General features: G+C 41.9%; 1 protein-coding gene across 3 annotated transcripts; it reads right to left on the minus strand.

The window, feature by feature from the left end:
• Positions 1-8,959: 8,959 nt before the first annotated feature.
• PDCL3 (phosducin like 3) lies at positions 8,960-19,963 on the minus strand. 3 transcript variants are annotated; one of them, XM_037807511.1, is made up of 6 exons: positions 19,850-19,963; positions 17,694-17,823; positions 12,543-12,633; positions 12,126-12,269; positions 11,172-11,380; positions 8,960-9,327 (listed from the first exon to the last, which is right to left on the minus strand). In XM_037807511.1, the coding sequence occupies exons 1-6, from the start codon at positions 19,853-19,855 to the stop codon at positions 9,185-9,187; spliced, it is 723 nt and encodes a 240-aa protein (XP_037663439.1). In that variant the 5' UTR covers positions 19,856-19,963; the 3' UTR covers positions 8,960-9,184. The 3 variants fall into 3 exon arrangements, with proteins under 3 accessions (XP_037663439.1, XP_037663438.1, XP_037663440.1); XM_037807510.1 differs by lacking the exon at positions 19,850-19,963 and adding an exon at positions 19,157-19,421; XM_037807512.1 differs by lacking the exons at positions 11,172-11,380; positions 19,850-19,963 and adding an exon at positions 19,157-19,447 and having other exon boundaries at positions 12,166-12,269.

Raw genomic sequence — 19,963 nt, forward strand, 5'->3', positions numbered from 1 at the left:
ACATGTTTCTCCAGTAGGCCACAGAGTCACGACACATTTGGCCTGCCACACTGGAAAAAGTTTGTCAGAATTTGGTGTTACCTGGGAAAGTTGAATTAAAAGCTGGAGGTAATAAAGGACCAACGATTTTGGCCTTGGTGACTGGGGAGAAACTGCCTTTGGGATCCAGTGCAGCTCCTCTGACGCTCCTCTCGGCCCCCAGGAAGCCGCGCTGCCAGGGTCTCTGCCTGGGCAGTGGGCTGGGACCGCAGGGCGTGGTTACTTTAAATTTAAGTTTGCAATGAAGTAGCATATATAACCTACCTGCATCCTTTTCTCCTCTACAAAATGCAGACAGATAAGGAAGTAAGAATCAATTGTAGCTGATTAAATAGTGTTATTCCATTTCACTTCTCCTGGCCATTAACCAGCCCAATTTGTCTGGAAGCGTTTCTCACTGATCGCTTAAGAAAGGCCAGCCCAGCGCTGCCTCAGCGCCCTTCCCCAGAGCCCTTTCCTCCCAGCCCCAGAACGCAGCTCACAGGCAGCCTTCCTGTCCGTTTTCCCCGGCCGCTGTGTATCTGTGCTGTGGAACTGGATGAACTCAATGCTTAAAAGCCAAGTTTTATTGTCTCGGTCACATTAGCAATGCTCCAAGTGAGGCGGAAAGAAGTAATGATAAATGTCACAGGGAAGTCTCCCAGAATTAATTAGCCTAGAGAAACTTGCAGGTCAGGTGGGAGAGAGATGCTTCTCCCTCTTTTTAAAATGTATTTATTTCTTTCTTTCTTTGTTAGAGAAGTTGTGGGTTTACAGAACAATCATTCATAAGATGTAGGATTCCCATACACCACCTGCACTGGTTTGGAGCTGTGACGTACCCCAGAAAAGGCCATGTTCTTTTAACCTGTTCTTGTGGGTGCAGACCTATTGTGGATGGGACCTTTTGATTAGGTTGTTTCAATTAAGGTGTGACTCAGTCTATACCAGGTGGGTCATAATCCTTTACTGGAGTCCTTTATGAGAGGATAAAGGACAGAAAGACGTCAGAGAGCTGAGAGAAAACAGCCAGAGAGCTTGGAGAGAAAAGCCCTGGGGGGAACAAGCAACAACCGACAGAAACTGAAAGAGCCAGAACCTGAAAGCAGCAAAACCCAGGAAAGAAGGATCAGCAGACGTCACCATGTGCCTTCCCATGTGACAGAGGAACCCCGGATGCCAGCAGCCTTTCTTCAGAGAAGGTATCGTCCTGTTGATGCCTTAATTGGGACATTTTCATGGCCTTAGAACTGTGAATGTGTAAACTAATAAATCCCCATTGCATAAGCCAACCCATTTCTGGTATATTGCATTGCAGCAGCTTTAGCAAACTGAAACACCACCCTACCACCACCATCTTGCATTGATGACAGCCCCTTTTTATAATTGTAGTATTAATTAAAGTCTGTGGATTAATTTAGGGTTCACTGTTTGTGTAGTATAGTTCAATGGATTTTTAAAAAAAATTTATTGTTACCATATATACAATCTAACATTTCCCCCATTTAATCACATTCAGATATATATTTCAGTGCTGTTAATTGCATTCACAATGTTGTGCTACCATTACCTCCATCCATAATGAAAGTATTTCCATCATTCCCAATAGGAACTCTGGACATTTTAAGCCTACACTTCCTATTCCCTACCCCCACCCCATTCCCTGTAACATATATTCTAGATTCTGAATCTGTGAATTTGCTTATTCTGACTGTTTCAAATCAGTAAGATCATACAATACTTGTCCTTTTGTGTCTGGCTTGTTTCACTCAACAGGATGTATTCAAGTTGATCCATGTTTTTTCATGTATCAGGACTTCGTTCCTTTTTATGGCTGAATAATATTCCATCGTATCTATATACCACATTTTTATTTATCCATTCATCGGTTGATGGATACTTGGGTTGCTTCTCTCTTTTAACAATTGTGATTAATGCTGCTATGAAAAATCAGTGTGCAAATATCTGCTCAAGTCCCTGCTTTCAATTTTTTTTGTATGTATATCCCTAGTAATTGGATTTCTTGGTCATATGGTAGTTCTATACGTAGCTTTCTGAAGAAGCACCAAACTGCCTTTCACAGAAGCTGTACCATTTTACATTGCCACCAACAATGAATGAATGTTCCTCTTTGTCCACATCCTTCCAGCACTTATTTTCTGTTGTTTTTTTTTTCAATAGCAGCCATTCTAATGGGTATGAAATCGCATCTCATTGCGGTTTTTTGAATTGCATTTCCCTGATGGCTAAAGATGTTGAGCATTTTTTCATGTGCTTTCTGATCATTTGTATACCACCCTTGGAAATAAGTTTGTTCAAATCTTTTGCCCACTTTTAATTTGAGTTTTTTGTCTTTTCATTGTTGAGTTAAAGGATTTCTTTTCATATTCTGGATATTAAACCTTTATTGGATATGTGGTTTCCAAATATTGTCTCTCACTACATAGGTTATCATTTTACTTTCATGATAAAGTTCTTTGAGGAACGAAAGTTTTTAATTTTGCTGAGGTCCCATGAGTCTATTTTTTCTTTTGTTGCTTGTGCTTTGGGTATAAAGTCTAAAACCATTGCCTAACACAAGGTCCTGAAAATGCTTCCCCATATTTTCTTCTAGGAGTTTGATAGTTCTAGCTCTTATATTAAGGTCTTTGATCCATTTGAGTTGATTTTTATATATGGTATGAGGTAGGGGTCCTCTTGTTTTGGAAAATGGAGATCCAGTTTTCCCAGCATCATTTGTTGAAGAGACTACTCTTTGCCAATTGAGTGGTTTTTGCCACCTTGTCAAAAATCAGTTGGCCATAAATGTGAGGGTTGATTTCTGAGCTCTCAATTCCATTCCATTGGTCTATATGTCTGTCCTTGTGACAGTATCATGCTGTTTTGGTTATTGTGGCTTTGTAATAAGTTTTAAGATTGGGAAGTATGAGTCCTCTGACTTCATTCTTCTCTTTCAAGATGGCTTTAGCTATTCGGTGCTCCTTACCCTTCCACATAAATTTGATGATTAGCTTTTTCCATTTCTGCAAAGAAGGTTGTTGGGATTTTAATTGGGATTGCATTGAATCTATAAATTGCTTTGGGTAGGATTGATGATATTTAGTTTTCCAGTCCATAAATATGGAATGTCCTTCCATTTATTTAAGTCTTTGATTTCTTGTAGCAATGTTTTGTAGTTTTCTGTGTAAAAGTCCTTTACATCCTTGGTTAGATTTATTCCAAGATATTTGGTTCTTTTACTTGCTATTGTGAAAGGAATTCTTTTCTTGATTTCATTGCTTGTATATAGAAATGCTACTAATTTTTTGCATTGATCTTGGACCCTGCCACTTCACTGAATTCATTTATTAACTCTAGGGGCTTTGTTGTGGATTTTCCAAGATTTTCTGTATATAGGATCACATCATCTGCAAATAGGGAAAATTCTACTTCTTCCATTCCCATTTGGATGCCTTCATTTCTTTTTCTTGCCTTATTGTTCTGGCAAGAACTTCCACTACAATGTTGAATAGCAGTGGTGACAGTGGGCATCCTTGTCTCATTCCTTGTCTTAGAGGGAAAGCTTTCAGTCTTCTTTCACCATTAAGTAGGATGTTAGCTATGGGCTTTTCATATATGCCCTTCATCATGTTGAGGAAGTTTCCTTCTATTCCTAGTGTTCCAAAGGTTTTTACCAAGAAAGGTTGATGTATTTTGTCAAATACCTTTTCTGCACCATTTGAAACAATCATGTTTTTTTCCTTCATTCTGTACATTAACTAATGCAATACATTAAATGATTTTCTTATGTTGAACCACCCTTGCATAACAGGGATTAAAGTTACTTGCTCATGGTGTATAATTCTTTTAATATGCTGTTGGATTCAATTTGAAAGTACTTTGTTGAGGATTTTTGCATCTATTGTCATAACAGAACTTGGCCTGTAATTTCTTTTCTTGTGTTATCTTTATCTAGCTTTGGTGTAAGGGTGATGTTGACCTTGTAGAATGAGTTAGGGAGTGTTCCCTCCTCTTCCATTTTTTGGAAGAGTTTGAGCAGAATTGGAGTAAGTCTTCTTGGAATGTTCCGCAGAATTCCCCTGTGAAGCCACCTGGTCCTGGGCTTTTCTTTGTTTGGAGGTTTTTAATTATTGATTCAATCTCTTTACTAGTATTTATTTGGTTTGTTGAGATCTTCTATTTCTTCTTGAGTCAATGTAGATAGTTTGTATGTTTCTAAGAATTTGTCCATTTCATCTACGTTACCTAATTTATTGGCATTCAGTTGTGCATAGTATCCACTTCTAATCCTTTTTATTTTCACAGGGTCAGTAGTAATGTCCTCATTTTCGTTTCTGAGGTTTTTAATTTGTATTCTCTTTTTTTCTTTGTCAGTCTAGCTAAAAGTTTGTAGACCTTACCTATCTTTTTAAAGAACCAACTTTTGGTTTTGTTGATTCTATTGTTTTTTGTTTGTTTGCTATTTCATTTATCCCCACTCTAATCTTTGTTATTTCTTTTCTTTTGCTTGCTCAGGGCTTAGTTTGCTCTTCTTTGGCTAGTTCAAGTTTTGAGGTTAAGTCTCTGATTTGAAGTCTTTCTTATTTTGTAATATAAACATTTAGAGCTACAAATTTTCCTCTCAGCACTGCCTTTTCTGCATTCTATAAGTTTTGGTATGTTGTATTTTCATTTTCATTCACCTCAAGATATTTCCAGATTTCGCTTCTGATTTCCTCTTTAACCCATTGGTTGTTTAAGAGTATGTTGTTTAATTTCCACATATATGTGAGGTTCCATTTCTCCCTCTGTTATTTTTTAAATTCAATTTTATTCAGATATATTCACATACCATACAATCATCCAAGGTGTACAATCATTTGTTCACAGTACCATTATATAGTTGTGCATTCATCAGCAAAATTAATTTTGAACATTTTCACAACCACAAAAGAGAATAAGAATAAAAATTAAAGTAAAAAAGAACAGACAAAACATTCCATTGCCCTCATCCCACCCCATTATTCATTTAATTTTTGTCCCCATTTTTCTAATCATCTGTCCATACACTGGACAAAGGGAGTGTGAGCCACAAGGTTTTCACAATCACACAGTCACACCATGTAAGCCATATAGTTATACAATCATCTTCAAGAATCAAGGCTACTGGGTTGTAGTTCAACATTTATGGGTATTTCCTTCTAGCTATTCCAATACACTAAAAACTAAAAAGCGATATCAGTAGGATGCATAAGAATAACCTCCAGAATATCCTCCCAACCCCACTTGAAATCTATCAGCCACTGAAACTATATTTTGTTTCATTTCATTCAGTCTATATCCTCCTTCAGAGTTTCAAACAATGCAGAATTGTCCTTTTTCTCGTTGAATCTCTGGAGAGAAGTTTTTAGTAGTTGTTTACATTGTCATGTTAATGATGTCAACTCTCCATCTGCTACTGATTTCTAGCTTCATTCTGTTGTGGTCAGAGAATATACATTGTATGATTTCAATATTATTGAATTTATTGAGAGTTGTTTCGTGATCTAAGATATGGTTTACCCTGGAGAATGATCCATGTGCACTGGAGAAGAATATGTGTTGTTTTTGTTATAACCACTGTCCAGTGTCCTTTCCTTTCACTCTGAAGAACTCCCTTCAGCACTGCTTGTGTCTAGTGGTGAACGCCTCAGCTTTTGCTTATCTGCTAATGTCTTAATCACCTCCTCATTTTTGAGTCTCAGTGGATAGAAAACTCTTGGCTGGCAGTTGTTTTCTTTCAGCAATCTAACTATTTCAACCCACTGCCTTCTTGCCTCTGTGGTTTCCAATGAGGTATAGGCACTCTATCTAATTGGGACTCCCTTGTACATAATATGTTGCATTTCTCTTGCAACTTTCAGAACTCTCTCCTTGTCCTTTGCATTCAATAATGTGATCAATATCCGATGGGGTGTATTTTTCTTCATGTTTATCTTTTCTGGTGTTTTCTGGGCTTCCTGGATGTGCATATTCACGTTTTGCTAAGTTTGGGAAGTTCTCTGTCATTATTTCTTTGAATATTCCTTCCGGGACTCCCGTAATGCATATATTTGTGCACTTCATGTTGTCCCAGAGGTGTCTTGGGCTATTTTCACTTTTGTGTGTGGATGTGGGGGGGCAGGGAGGCATTACCTTGCCTCTTTTTTTAATGCATTTTTATTGAGATATATTCACATGCCATACAATCATCTGAAGTATACAATCAGTTGTTCACAGTATCATCATATAGTTGTGCATTCATCACCACAATCAATTTTTGAACATTTTCATTACTCCAAAAAAATTAAAATAAGAATAAAAATATTCTCACTTAAAATATTTTTTTCTTTCTGCTCCTCAGGCTGACTCATTCCAAGTGTCTTGTCTTCGAGTTCACTGATTCTTTCTTCTACCAGCTCCAATTGCTCTTGAAACCCTCCTGGGGATTTTTCATTTTAGTTACTGTGGACTTCAACTCCAGTTGTTCTTTTGATTCTTTTCTAAAATTTCTATCTCTTTACTGAAACTTTCATATTGTTCATACATTGTTTTCCTGATATTCTTAATTCTTACTCTGTACTTTCCTTCGTCTCCTTGAGCATTTTTAAGATCCTTTTTTAAAAGACTTTCTTCCATATGTCCACATTCTTGTCTTCTTCTTTGGTGTTTCCTGGATTTTTATCTTCTTCCTTTGGATAGCCTTTCATTTTCTGTTTCTTTGTCTCGTACTCTGTTGTTGCACACTGTACATTTTAATATTTTTAAATGTCAACTCTGGGATTTATTCCCTGAGATATCTGTTTCTTGACTCTATAACTAGCTGGTGATGAGACAGATTTTCTTGAGCTTCAGCCCTCCTATCAGGAAGGTCTTCCTGAGGCAAATGCAGTGTGCGGGATTTTCCCTGTCTTTCTGGGCCTCTGTCTTGTCCTGGGCTTTTGCTTATTAGTTGTTTTGGAGTTCCCTGTCTACAGGAGTTTGGTTGTCCCCTCTATTTCCCAGGAGACAGACCTCCCTCTCCTGGGTGTTTGAAGATGGCAGGCCTTTGTCCCAGCCTATCCCCTTGAGTTTTTTGCATTCTTCATTGTCTCAAGTTGCTTTTGCTGGAGGGCAAATTCCAGGAGGAGGGACATCCTGGAGAGGACTTTCCCAAGTCAGACTTTCCCAGCTAAAACAGGGCTAGGGACCCACAAAAGGGGCTCAGACCGGCCCCAGAGTCCCATGGGAGGGGATCAGGAAGGGTGCCAAGATCTACTCCGATAGTTCCACAAAGCTGAGCTTTCCTGGCCTGCCCAGCAAATGCAGCCCTTCAGCTAATTGTCCCCAGCAGCCCTGAGGAAGCACTGCGTCTTTAAATCTCCACTGCTTCTGTCCAATGGCTGCTATCATCGCTGGGCCCCCCAGCAATCCAAATTCGCTAATTAAAAGCTGTGATCAGTGATTGGCCATGAACACCCTGATCCTGGGGGAGAGGATTTTTATGTCCCTTTTTGTCACCAGGAAGCTGGCCAGGGACTGGACCCCACAGCGCCTGCTGCAAGAGTGGGGGATGGGTGCTGGTAGTCACTACACAGAGAGAACAATTTACTGTTCTTTACAATTTATCAGCCTCTTCCTCCCACTCTGCCCTGGATGCTGAATGGTGTTCTTCTGGCCTCTGGAGTTTCAAAATAGTTGCTGCAGACAGTTCCTGCTATTCATTATTTTGGTAGAAGGACTGAGTCCTTGAGCTCTCTACTCCACCATCTTACCTGGAAGTCTCTGTTCCAGTTTGCTAATGCTGCCAGAATGCAAAACACCAGAAATGGATTGGCTTTTATAAAAGGGGTTTATTTGGTTACACAGTTACAGTCTTAAGGCCATAAAGTGTCCAAGGTAAGTCATCAAAAATCAGGTACCTTTAATGGAGGATGGCCAATGGTGTCCGGAAAACCTCTGTTAGCTGGGAAGGCACATGGCTGGTGTCTGCTCCAAAGCTCTGGTTTCAAAATGGCTTTTTCCCAGGACATTCCTCAAAAATGTCACTCTTAATTTCTCTTGGGGTGTTTGTCTTCTCTTAGCTTCTCTGGAGCAAGAGTCTGCTTTCAACGGCCGTCTTCAAACTCTCTCACATCTGCAGCTCCTCTCTCAGCTTCTGTGTATTCTTCAAAGTGTCCCTCTTGGCTGTAGCAAGCTCACTCCTTCTGTCTGAACTTATACAGTGCTCCAGCAAATTAAGGCAGGCCCATGCTGAATGGGCGGGGCCACACATCCATGGAGACTATCCAATTAGAGTCATCACCCACATTTGGGTGGGTCACATCTCCATGGAAACATTCAAGAGAATTACAATCTAATCAACACTGATACATCTGCTCACACAAGATTACATGAAAGATAATGGTGTTTCGGAGGGGACACAATACATTCAAACCAGCACACTCTTCTCCTTTTTTTTTTTTTAAATCAACTGTAGTTAGCATGTCGGAAAAGCTGCATGGGTCCTGAGTGCTATGTTCATTAGCCAATCCCACCAATACCTGAGTTTTGAGCTCAAACTGAGGGACTTACCTGGCATGGAGGCAAGATTATGAGGCAGATTTCACACTTACATGAATTATTTTAACTAGAAAAGAAACTTAACTAAAAAATATATGGCAGCAAACTGAAATCTTTCCATTATTGATTTGCTAATAGGATGTCTGTTTCAAAGAAATTATTCCCTATTTCTTCTAAATAGGACAACTACTAAGACTGTTTTTCTAGCAGTCACATTTATATTTGAATTAATAATCCTGTTGCTACATTTATAAAAGAATAAAGTACACAAAAATGGACTGTAGAACCTCATTGTTTTTTTCCCTGTATAATGTATTCACATATGCCTTTTTCATAGTTCTGTATCAATAAATGGTGAATAGTTTTATGGCTTCTAAAAATATAAGTGAGCAAAACACACCAATAACTTTTTTATTTATTTATTGTTTTAGGGACATATCATAAATTTAAAAAGAATGTTGCAAAAAATTTAATAAGATTCCTAGCAATGATTATTTCTGAGTTGTAAAAGACTTTAAATATAATTATAAAAGGTTAAAAACAGAAGGATGAATCCTCCATTCTCCTTTTTCTAAAAACGCATTTGGCTCATCACATCAAGAAGGCTGAGGGTCACCCCGGCTGCGGCCTAGTCCTCCTCGGACTCGCTGCCTCTCCCGGTGGGGACCGAGCTCCGCACTGAGGACAGCAACGTGTCTTCAAGTGGCTTCCTAGGGTTTTCCTCCAGGTCTGTCTTGACAGCTCCAGACTCCGACAATTTCCACTCCAATTCTAAATGATGAGGAAAAAGCAGGTCAACTAAGAAACTGTCCTAGATGGACCCCTCACGCTCTCAAGTCCATCCGTTCATGTTCTTTTTTTCTAAGCAGGAACTACAATCATCAAAATCTGGTGACAATTTAATTTTAGTGCCCTAATTTTAAGGTGCATAGAAGGAAGGAGAAAAAATTAGACCTTGAATAAGGAGAACACAAAACACTTTCACTTTTTCAGAAGATGAGATCAAATGGGAAATTACATAAATCTGAGCAAATACAGAAATTCAAATAAAATAAAAGACTAAACTGTAGTTTCTCAGCATGGACCAACTGCCAGGAAATAAATCAGCATGAATCATCTCAAGGAAATAAACTTCACAGTCCTGCTGGCAATCTAATCACTAAATTTAATTTTAGTTAACAAAAGGAAATTCTTCAGCCCTGCATCCACTGTTTCAGTCTATTACAGTCAAAGGATAAATGTATGACGACAGCCTAGAACTGATACATTTGTTCCACATAATAAACTAAAGAAAGTACCAGAAAGTAAAGAATCAGTAACTAATGGCTCATCTCCTGATTTCACTTTCTTATCATCAGTGAAACTCTACATGGGCGTGGGACCTTTGTGAAGCAAAATCTACTGCTGCATTTTTCTACTGCAGAGACCCTAGCAAGACTAAGGGACTACCCAAGAGATTCCAAGACAAAGAGCCCGGCTTTCAGTTATGCCCAGTTTAAAACTGGATGAAAGCAGTGATGCGCTGAGAATTAGATACTTCCATTAAAATCTGACAACCAATTTTAGTGATGCCACCATATTAATTTAGGGTGCTCTATGGAGATGAATAACACCATATTTTAAACTCTGGGTATCTCAGTTGAACGTTATGAAAATTCAGCAAATTTCTTAGAATAAAACTCAATATTTCTAATTCTTGGCTCTAGAATATATTTATGTATCTATGTATATTTATATATTCACATTAACACAGATAAACATACATATATGTGTTTAATGTTACTGTTCATTTATATGCTGTAATCATTGTTATGTATGACTTTATTAACCCTCAAATACGACTTTTTCTAGAGATAAAGACTATAACCACTATTGCATACCCATCTCTCTCCCCTAATGGTATGTTCAAAAACATCAAAGTAAGATACAAACATATTTAGGTTGAAATGTTATATGCCTTTGAACACTGCAATAATGTAGAATTGCTGGATTTTTTATGTATATGTGTATGTATATATATCCATGTATGTATATACATATAATTTCCCAGTTGAATATTTTAGTACTACATAAAGTCTTGTTTAAAAATATTAAAGACCAATAAAACATAGTTAGAATTATTTCAATAAAGAGAGAACTTTACTTGGTGGGAACTCTCTGGTCTCAGGTTCTCTCTTTCACATTATATGTGTACATCTATTTTGACATCTCCATGTGTAAAGGGTGGAAAGGAATTAAAAAACACATCCTTCAGGAAGAGGCAGAATTAAATAAAGTTCTCATTTACATTTAAAAATATACCAAGATATTCAACTGAGAAAATATTTCTATACAGAAGGCTAATACATGTATGACAGCATCTGTTATAAACATGTCCATGTGACTTAAATATATGTATTCAAAAATCCATCCAGGCCTCCTTCAGCTGAGAATTATCAGACCCCAGTTGTAACCATCCTTGAGTGCTAGTCTAGGATGAGGAAGTAAATGTGCTCTTCCCTTTTAACAATCACCCTCACTGAGGTAGAAGGGAATCATTATAACACGTACTTAGGAAGTAGGCATTCTCCTTCTGTCTCTAACATGTCCCTGACCATTTCCAATAGCCCCCTTACCATCTCTTGTCAGGTTCATGCCACCAAACACTAGAGGTCCAATAAACTGAGCCTTGATATCACCTTCAAGGTAAATAAATATTGTGGGCAGATTTCTATCAGGATAATTGGGTATGCAGGTGGTCGAAATGGCTTTGATAAATTTGACATCAGGAAACTTCCTTGCAAGTTCACTGAAGTGTTGATTTATCAGGGCACACAGAGGAATTCTATAAAAGAAAAATAAAACCCAGAAGCAGCTGTTGTGATTCTGTATTTCTACAAACCAAAGTTCAACCACCCTTCCACCCCATATCAAACCTCACAATAGCTTCTGACGTGATTCTGCCATTCCAACCAAATTTAACTTAAAAAAAAAAAAAAAAAACAACTTTCTAATATGTTTGGGAAAACTAAACTCAAAATCAATGTTCAGTTTTATTTGACCCAATAGAAAAACAGCTTCAATGTACAATATAACTGTTACACCCTTCTGTAAGGTTGAAGAAGACGAACATTCAAGATTTAGAATATGTGAGATGGGTCAGAATATTTCCTGCTTTAAAAAAAAACAACTAGTCAAGTACGGCTCCAGGATAGAACACTGGACAGACAAGGAATGCTGGAGGACCACTGCACCAACGAACAATGAAAATGTTTATAAAGGGCACTTGTGCCAACTACAAAGTGATTAATTCTGTAGAATTTTGAAAGCCAGAGTTCCTCTAGATAGATAGATAAGGAATTCTGTTTCAACAAAAGCAAAGTGTTCACTGCTGTATTTAAACAAAGGCATCTGTGTATGAGTCACAAAACATTAATGTGAAAAGTCTTAAAGATGAACATTAGGCATTAATCAGCAATAAGGACACATAACCCTAGTAAAATAAGCCCTATGATAAGGATTAAGCCAGAGATGTTCAAGACTTCATTCCAAATGACATTTGAAAGACCGTGTTTGTAAGATGAGCTCACCCTTGCTTGTAAAGGTGCAAGATTACCCACAAGCCCTCACCAGCTTTGGTAACTTCTTGGACATAATCCTTTCCCGAGATCTCCAAAACTTCTCCAAATTTATTCTTCAGTTTAGTGGCTTTCCACTCGGCCAGTCTTTGTTGCCTGCACAATGGAGGAGAGCAGTGTCCAATATACATTCATACACATACGCACATACATATATATCTTTCAGAGTGCAACATTTGTAAAGGTCCAGGTTTATTTATTTGCCTCATGACAAAAGGCTAAGGCCAGTTTGCTGAAATGTACAATATGATTATGAATTATATTCCTTTCCAAATGTTATCTCAGCCAGAAAATTAATTTTTTAAAGGACACACATTTCATTACCAAGCAAAAAACAAAAAACACACAGTCCCTTTGAGGAGCACTAACCTGTACATCTCAATAGCATGCTCATCCTCCTCACTGAATTCATCTTCATGATCCTCTAGCTCTTCCAAAGTCATATCTTCATAGGTTTTCACTGAAATTAGTTAGGTTAGCACAAAGCAAAAACATTAAAAATGAACTCGGACTTTTTTCTCCCTTCACTTTTCTCCTAAAGATGTACATGTAACACCAGAAGGTGCCAGCCCACCAAAACCAAAATAAAAAGTATTTAAAGCATTATATTAGTGAATAAGAAGTTGTGGGTGTTTTAAAATGATGGAACTAAGCTGATATCCAAAGGCTTGACTGTCTTAATGCCATCCAATAATAAAGAGATGAATGAGAAGTTTCTCAAGTTTATAAAACAAGAGTTGTATTTGCCTGAAGTTGTCTGGTCCAACCCTAGTAGAAAAATAATGTAGATTTAAAATCCATTATGCCCTCCCTTGACTGAGGATTATTAGTTCAACGGTTCTCCTATCATCCAAGGAGATGGAGGAAGCTAGTGCCCTCCCCAAGCAATCCCTTCCTGGATTCATACTATTTCTTGTTCTTTTCGAACCAACTGCCATAAAACCTCTATCTTTTGTCACTATAAACACTCCTGCTTCTTGACATCACATTGGACTTTCACCCACCATCACTCCATTGAAACTGCTCTTATCAAGGTCAACAATGAGCTCTGATAGTCTTTAGTCCTTACCCTCCTCGACCGACAAGCACCATTGGACCCAAGTGGTCATTGCCTCCCCCCTGAAGCCCTTCCTCCTCCGGCTTCCGGGGTACCCCCTCTTCTCCTACCTCTACGGCCGCCCTTCCTCTGGATCCTTTGCCAACTGGAGTTCCCCAAGGCTCAGCCCTTTGACTCCTTTTCTTCCCTGTCCATAATGCTCTCCCTTGCGGTCGCATCCAATCTCACAGCTTTCAATACTATCAACTTCTTCTGATCTGGGGAAAAACACGTAAACTGTCCACTTAACATTGTCATCTAACAAGCACCTCAGACTTAACACGTCCCGAAGTGAGCCCCAGACCTGCTCTTCCCTCAGCCTTCCTCACCTCAGTTGGAGGCAATGCCGTCTTTCCAGATGCTCAAGCCCAGAACCTTCCAGTTGTCCTTGACTCATCTTTCTCTCCCACCCCACAAAGAACCTGTCAGCAAACCCCATTGGCCCGACCTTCAGAAGAGATCAAGATGCAACTACCTCTCGCCACTTCCACCACTACCACCCCGGGCCAAGCCACTGTCATCTCTCACCTGAGTTACTGAAGTAGTTTCCAGATGGGTCTTCCTGCTTCCTGCCTTACCCCTTACGGTCCATGTCCAACAAGAACGGGGATGTCAAAATGGAGGACATGCCCATCCTCTGTTCAAACCCTCCAACAGCTTCTTGCCTCATGAGGGATAAAAGCCCTACAAGGCCCTAAATCATCTGGCCTCTAGTTGCCTCTCTGAACTCATTTTCTACAACTCTCTCCCAGTCCCACTGGGCTCTCTTCACAGATTCTCCAACATGTCAGGCCTGCCTTTCAATTGCCAAGGTAGCTTGCCTCGCCTCCTTCCAGTCTATTCAAAGACCTCCTTCAGCTTCTTACACAAATGTCTACACAAATGTCATCTTCAACCAATTTCCTCTCCTTCAGCTTCTTACTCAAGTGTCATCTTCACAAGGAGGCCCTCTTTGGCCTGTATAGAATTGTACTCACCTCTTCTCTCATCCTTTCCAGCCCATTCCCTGCTTTATTTCCCTTCTTTACTTATTTCTTTGTTGACTATCTCCCCCACTAGAACATAAATTCCAAGAAGGCAGGGATGTTTGGCTTCTGCGCAGCTAAATCCCCAGTGCCTAAAACAGAAGCTGGCACATAGTAATTTTTCAATAAACATTTGCTAGATAAATGCTTTACAAGAAATTCTTCTCTAAATTAGCTCTAACATGTAAATGGGGAACACAAGTACCAGCTGCAGCTGTGATCAATGGTTTTCAGACTTTGGCGTTGTGCCGGTTTGAGTGTATTGTGTCCCCCAAATGCCATTATCTTTGTGGTCTTATGTGGGGCAGAAATTTTGGTGCTGGTTAGATTTGCTTGGAATGTGCCCCACTCAGCTGTGGGAGATGATTCTGATGAGATGTTCCCATGGAGGTGTGGCCCCACCCATTCGGGGTGGGCCTTGATCGGTGGAGCTACATAAATGAGCTGACTCGTGGGGAAAAAGGGAGTGCAGCTGTGAGTGGCGTTTTGAAGAGGAGCAAGCTTGCTAGAGAGGAACATCCTGGGAGAAAGCCGTTTTGAGGCCGGAGCTTTGGAGCAGATGCCAGCTGCCTTCCTAGCTAGCAGAGGTTTTCCGGATGCCATTGGCCATTCTCCGGTGAAGGTACCCAATTGCTGGGGTGTTACCTTGGATGCTTTGTGGCCTTAAGACTGTAACTGTGTAGTGAAATAAACCCCCATTTTATAAAAGCCAATCCATCTCTGGCGTTTTGCATTCTGCAGCATTAGCAAACTAGGACAGATTTTGGTACCAGAGAAGTGGGGTGCTTTTGCTGCTGAGTTTGCAGATACCAGACATGTTGGAACGGCTTTTTAAATGGATAAGGGGGAGTTTCTGGAAGAGTTGTGAGGAGCTTGATAGAAAAGGCCAAAACTGTTTTAAAGAGACTGTTTGTGGAAATACGGACTCTAAAGATACTTCTGATGAGGACTTGAGCAGAAATGATGAATGTGTTGTTGCAAACTGGAAGAAAGGCGATCCTTGTTTTATAGTGGCAGAGAATTTGGCAAAATTGAGCCCTGGTGTCAGATGGAAGGAAGAATCTGGAAGCAACAACCTGGAATACTTAGCTGAGGAGATCTCCAGACTACATGTGGAGGACGTATCCTGGCTTCTCCTTGCAGCTTATAGTAAAATGAGAGCAGAAAGAGATGAACTTAGAACTGAACTCTTGGGTTCAAAGAAACCAGAAGCTGATGGCTTGGAAAGTTACAAGCTTCCAGGGGGTGGAATCCCAGAAGCTACAGCCCAACATGAGGATGTAACCAAACATGGAACCCAGCTACCATTTCAGTACAAGCCAAGATTGGAGATGGAATTATCCAGAAAGGATTTGTGGAAAGTCCTATTGTCTGATGGCTTTGACCCCTGCGTGCTTCATGCAAAGCCAACGGAATTTTTGCGAGATCTTTATAGACAGAGCCATTGCCGGTCTGGACTGGAGGAGACAGACAAGGAAAAAATTAAAGGAAAAATCTCTTCAAAGACAGAGCCATGGAGGTTGAGGTCTGGAGTCAGGAGGTCTTGGGCTGGGAGAGGGGAGCAGCCCACAGGCATGGAAAGGGTGAGTTTGCCCTGGAGGTCGAGGGAGGGCCTTCCGCCTCCATGCTCTGGAAGAGTTCTGCCACCCGAGGTCCCAAAGAGGGTGGAGCACATTCCCAGGGAATTGGGGAGAGCCTGGCTGCCACCCCACTGTTCTGAAGGGGTTGAGCGTGTGCCCCGGAGATGGAAGGGAATCCGGGAGCTGCCCCAAGGTTTGAGGAGGGTGGGGCCGAGAAGGTGGTCTCCCCAATGTGTGGATATGCTGGAGCACTCACCCAAGCATTTGGAGAGGAAACAGCTGCCAAAAACACCCTTGGGAAGGGTTAGGCTCCCGCTCTCTCAAGCCCCAAGGATGCAACGTTGTTCTGTAAATGACTCTCAGACTTTGAAATCTAATGGACTTTGTCCTGTGGGTTTTAGGAACTGTTTTGCTCCTGTTAACCCTGTTTTCCTTACTGTTTCTCATTATGGCAATGGAAATGTTTATCCTATGAATGTCTGTCCTTTGTATATCGGAAGCACATAACTTGTTCTAAATTCACAGATCCACAGCTAAAGAAAAATTGTGCCTTTAGGACTGACCATGCCTAAATTGATTTTGATGGGATTTCGTACTTGACTATTGTAACTGAGATGATGTAAGTTTCTGTGATGTTGTTATGGGATGGATGTATTTTGTATTTGGAAAGATAATGTCATTTTGGGGTTCACGGGGTGGAATGTGCCGGTTTGAGTGTATTGTGTCCCCAAATGCCATTATCTTTGTGGTCTTGTGTGGGGCAGAAATTTTGGTGCTGGTTAGATTTGCTTGGAATGTGCCCCACTCAGCTGTGGGAGATGATTCTGATGAGATGTTCCCATGGAGGTGTGGCCCCACCCATTCGGGGTGGGCCTTGATCGGTGGAGCTACATAAATGAGCTGACTCGGGGGGGAAAAAGGGAGTGCAGCTGTGAGTGGCGTTTTGAAGAGGAGCAAGCTTGCTAGAGAGGAACATCCTGGGAGAAAGCCGTTTTGAGGCCGGAGCTTTGGAGCAGATGCCAGCTGCCTTCCTAGCTAGCAGAGGTTTTCCGGATGCCATTGGCCATTCTCCGGTGAAGGTACCCAATTGCTGGGGTGTTACCTTGGATGCTTTGTGGCCTTAAGACTGTAACTGTGTAGTGAAATAAACCCCCATTTTATAAAAGCCAATCCATCTCTGGCGTTTTGCATTCTGCAGCATTAGCAAACTAGGACAGGCGTGTACCAGAAATAATTTGAGGCTCTTGTTTAAATACAGATTCCCGGGCCTTACTCCCCAGACTCTCTGATTTAGTGGGGACTGGGGATTTTTTCAACATGCACCCCAAGGGACTCTGACTCAGGTGCTATGACCACTTCTGAGTAAACCTCTTTTAGACCCCATATATCGCAAACATCTTATGCCTCTTCAAATGAAATTATTTTAATTTAATATTCTCCATCAAACCACAAAGATAATAAAATATAACCTTCGAAGAAAACACACAAAACTTTTTTCACAAATTTCCGTGACATTACCAAAGTGAATCATAAGCCAGAAAGTCAAACTCAGAAATACTTTCTTTGAACTATCATGTGCTCATCTGACTTAGACAAGCAACTGTGGAACTGAAAGACATCTCGGAAGTCCCCCAATTCTATGGCCCAAGGTGACGGCTGGAGACACCCTGTGACTTGCCTGACGTCACTCAGTGTCTGTGCCAGCACGTCTGTCTTTTGACTCTTCCTCAACGACACCTTCTACCAGAGCTGTGAAGTTTACAAAGTTTTTTCTAAGCCAGGTAGACGTGAAACAAAAAAAGAAAACAAGCGAGCTCACCAACTGACTGCTGAAGGACTCGCTCTTCTTCTTCTTCGGCCTCCTTTTCCAATTCTTTCAAATTTTCCTTTGCAGGCAAGATTCCTTTTTTGCGCAGGATGTCGTTCCACTCGGTGTCTGCATTGGGGTCCTAGGACAGGAGGACCAAGGACACCGTGAGTGCAGAGTCCAGTCTGGGCAGTAGGTCCAACAGGGAAGGTGGCAGGAAGAGAGGAACTCAAACCAAACAATCCCAGGGCCTATTTCCAAGGTGTCAAATGACCCACAGCACCTGTTCTGTTCTTTCCTTCCGCTCCTCCCCTGCTCCCTCTCATCTCCTCCACAGAGGAGCTAGTCTTGGGGTAAAAATCAGGATATGACATGCAGACTGGCAACAACACTGACATCAAGGCTCTGACCTTCTGTTCAGTACTTTCATTAATGACCTGGAGTGATTACTCAACAGAAATGCACTAAATATTTATTAAATGTAAACTTGAACAGTAGGGAAGTATGGTGCAGCCAAGAGTCACCTACATTAGTCAGTAGAGGGGAAGAAACAGGCAATGAACAAGGAAATATAAAAACAGATATATACTTCGTGGCAAGTGCAGTGACCAAGAGAGTGACAGGGGGCCCTCGTTCTACAGGGTGGACAGGGAAGAGGTGGCACTTAGCCGTCACTTGAGGATGGTCAGGAACCAGCCATGAGGGCTGGGGGCTCAGGAAACAACTTTCCAAGTGGAGAGACCAGCTTGTGCAAAGGGCTCAAGAGCAGAGAAATTGTGATACCTGGAGCATCTGAGAGCTGCAAGAGGCTGCAGAAGAATGCAGCAGAATGAAAGGAGAGGGAGGAGGGCCCGATGCCAGAGTGACCAAATTCTCTAATGGCCAAACCTGAGGAAGAGCAGAGGAAGGGCTGGGTACTCTTCTAACCTCTTTACCTGTGAGCACTCACCTAAACCTCACCACAAGCCTACGAGAGGCATGGCATTTAGAAAGGCACTGACATGCTGGAATGGGAGGTCTAATTTACCCAGATCAAAACTCAGAAGGATAAATGTCAGCATAGACTCTTCAGTCCAGAACCCAGCAAATTAAATTTCCATTTTGCATGGCTTTGTAGGAACATGGCTAGCAGAGCTCAGACCTGGTCTGGAATATAAAACCAACAGGAGTAGTGGAGAATGGCACTGGGATAACCAGGCCCCATCTTCAGCTGTGTCACTGGCTTCCTGAGAGATAATGAAGGAAAAATGAGCAGAGAATCCTTTCAACACGGGTCAGAGAAGGCATCTGAAGAGGTGACATTTTTAAGCAAAGACCTGAAGGACAGAGAATGAAAAGGAGCCACTCATGCAGAAGAGACCAGGGCAGCACTTCCTCTTCAAAATTTAAGAGTGTTTGCATGGCAGAGACAGTATATTTGTGCGTGATGAACCTCTCCAGCCCCTGATGCCCGCTGCCCCCCCCCCCAAACATACCGCTACCACCTCCATTTCCCATCCAAGACTAATGAATCAGAACTCTTGACAAAGTGAGATCTGGAGGCAGCAAAATAACCTTCAGGGCAGAGTCCGTGGACAGCAACAAGACCATGCCTCGGTGAGCGAAGACTAAAATTTAGCTGTCACTTCCGTGGAGTGCATTTTCTCTCCCTTTTCTTTGGATCTTAGCCAAATTTCTGATGTGATAAAAGGACAAAACTAGGGGGCTCAGGTCCTATCCGCTTCAGGACGGAAGGTAACACTGAGCAGGGGGCCCTGGGACTGGCTGTGGGCGCCATGGAGGTGACGGGGCGCGCACCCCCACGGAAGACCGACACTCAGGAGGCCTGGTCCTCACGGCTCTCGGCGAGCCAGAAACTCGGGCTCCGCGACTCCGGCGGGGCCTTCACTTCCTGCGGGCCTCGATCGCACGTGGGTCGGCGACACGGGCAAGCGGGGGGCAAGACTCGGAGCAGAGGCGCCGCGGTTCGGTGTCAGCCGGGGTCCGGAAGGGACCACCAAGCCCTCGCGCAATGCGCCTGCGCCGGACTTCGCGCGCGCGGCTCCGCGGCGGTCTGTGGCGCCCGGCGCTTTCCGTAGGCCCGGCCAGGACCGTCTGCCGCTGGCTAGGACGCAGCAGCCCAGATAAGCGGCCACAGCCTCCAGGCCCGCGCCCGAGGCCTCACACACCTGCATCTTGCCTCCAATTGCTCAGGTTAGGCCGGCCGCAGCGCCCAAGCCCCGCAACTCTTCCGCGCACGCTCGCTCCGCCGTCCCATCGTCCCGCCTCTTCCCCCAGCTGGG

This window comes from Choloepus didactylus, chromosome 17, assembly GCF_015220235.1.
Source record: "Choloepus didactylus isolate mChoDid1 chromosome 17, mChoDid1.pri, whole genome shotgun sequence".
NCBI lineage: Eukaryota > Metazoa > Chordata > Mammalia > Pilosa > Megalonychidae > Choloepus > Choloepus didactylus.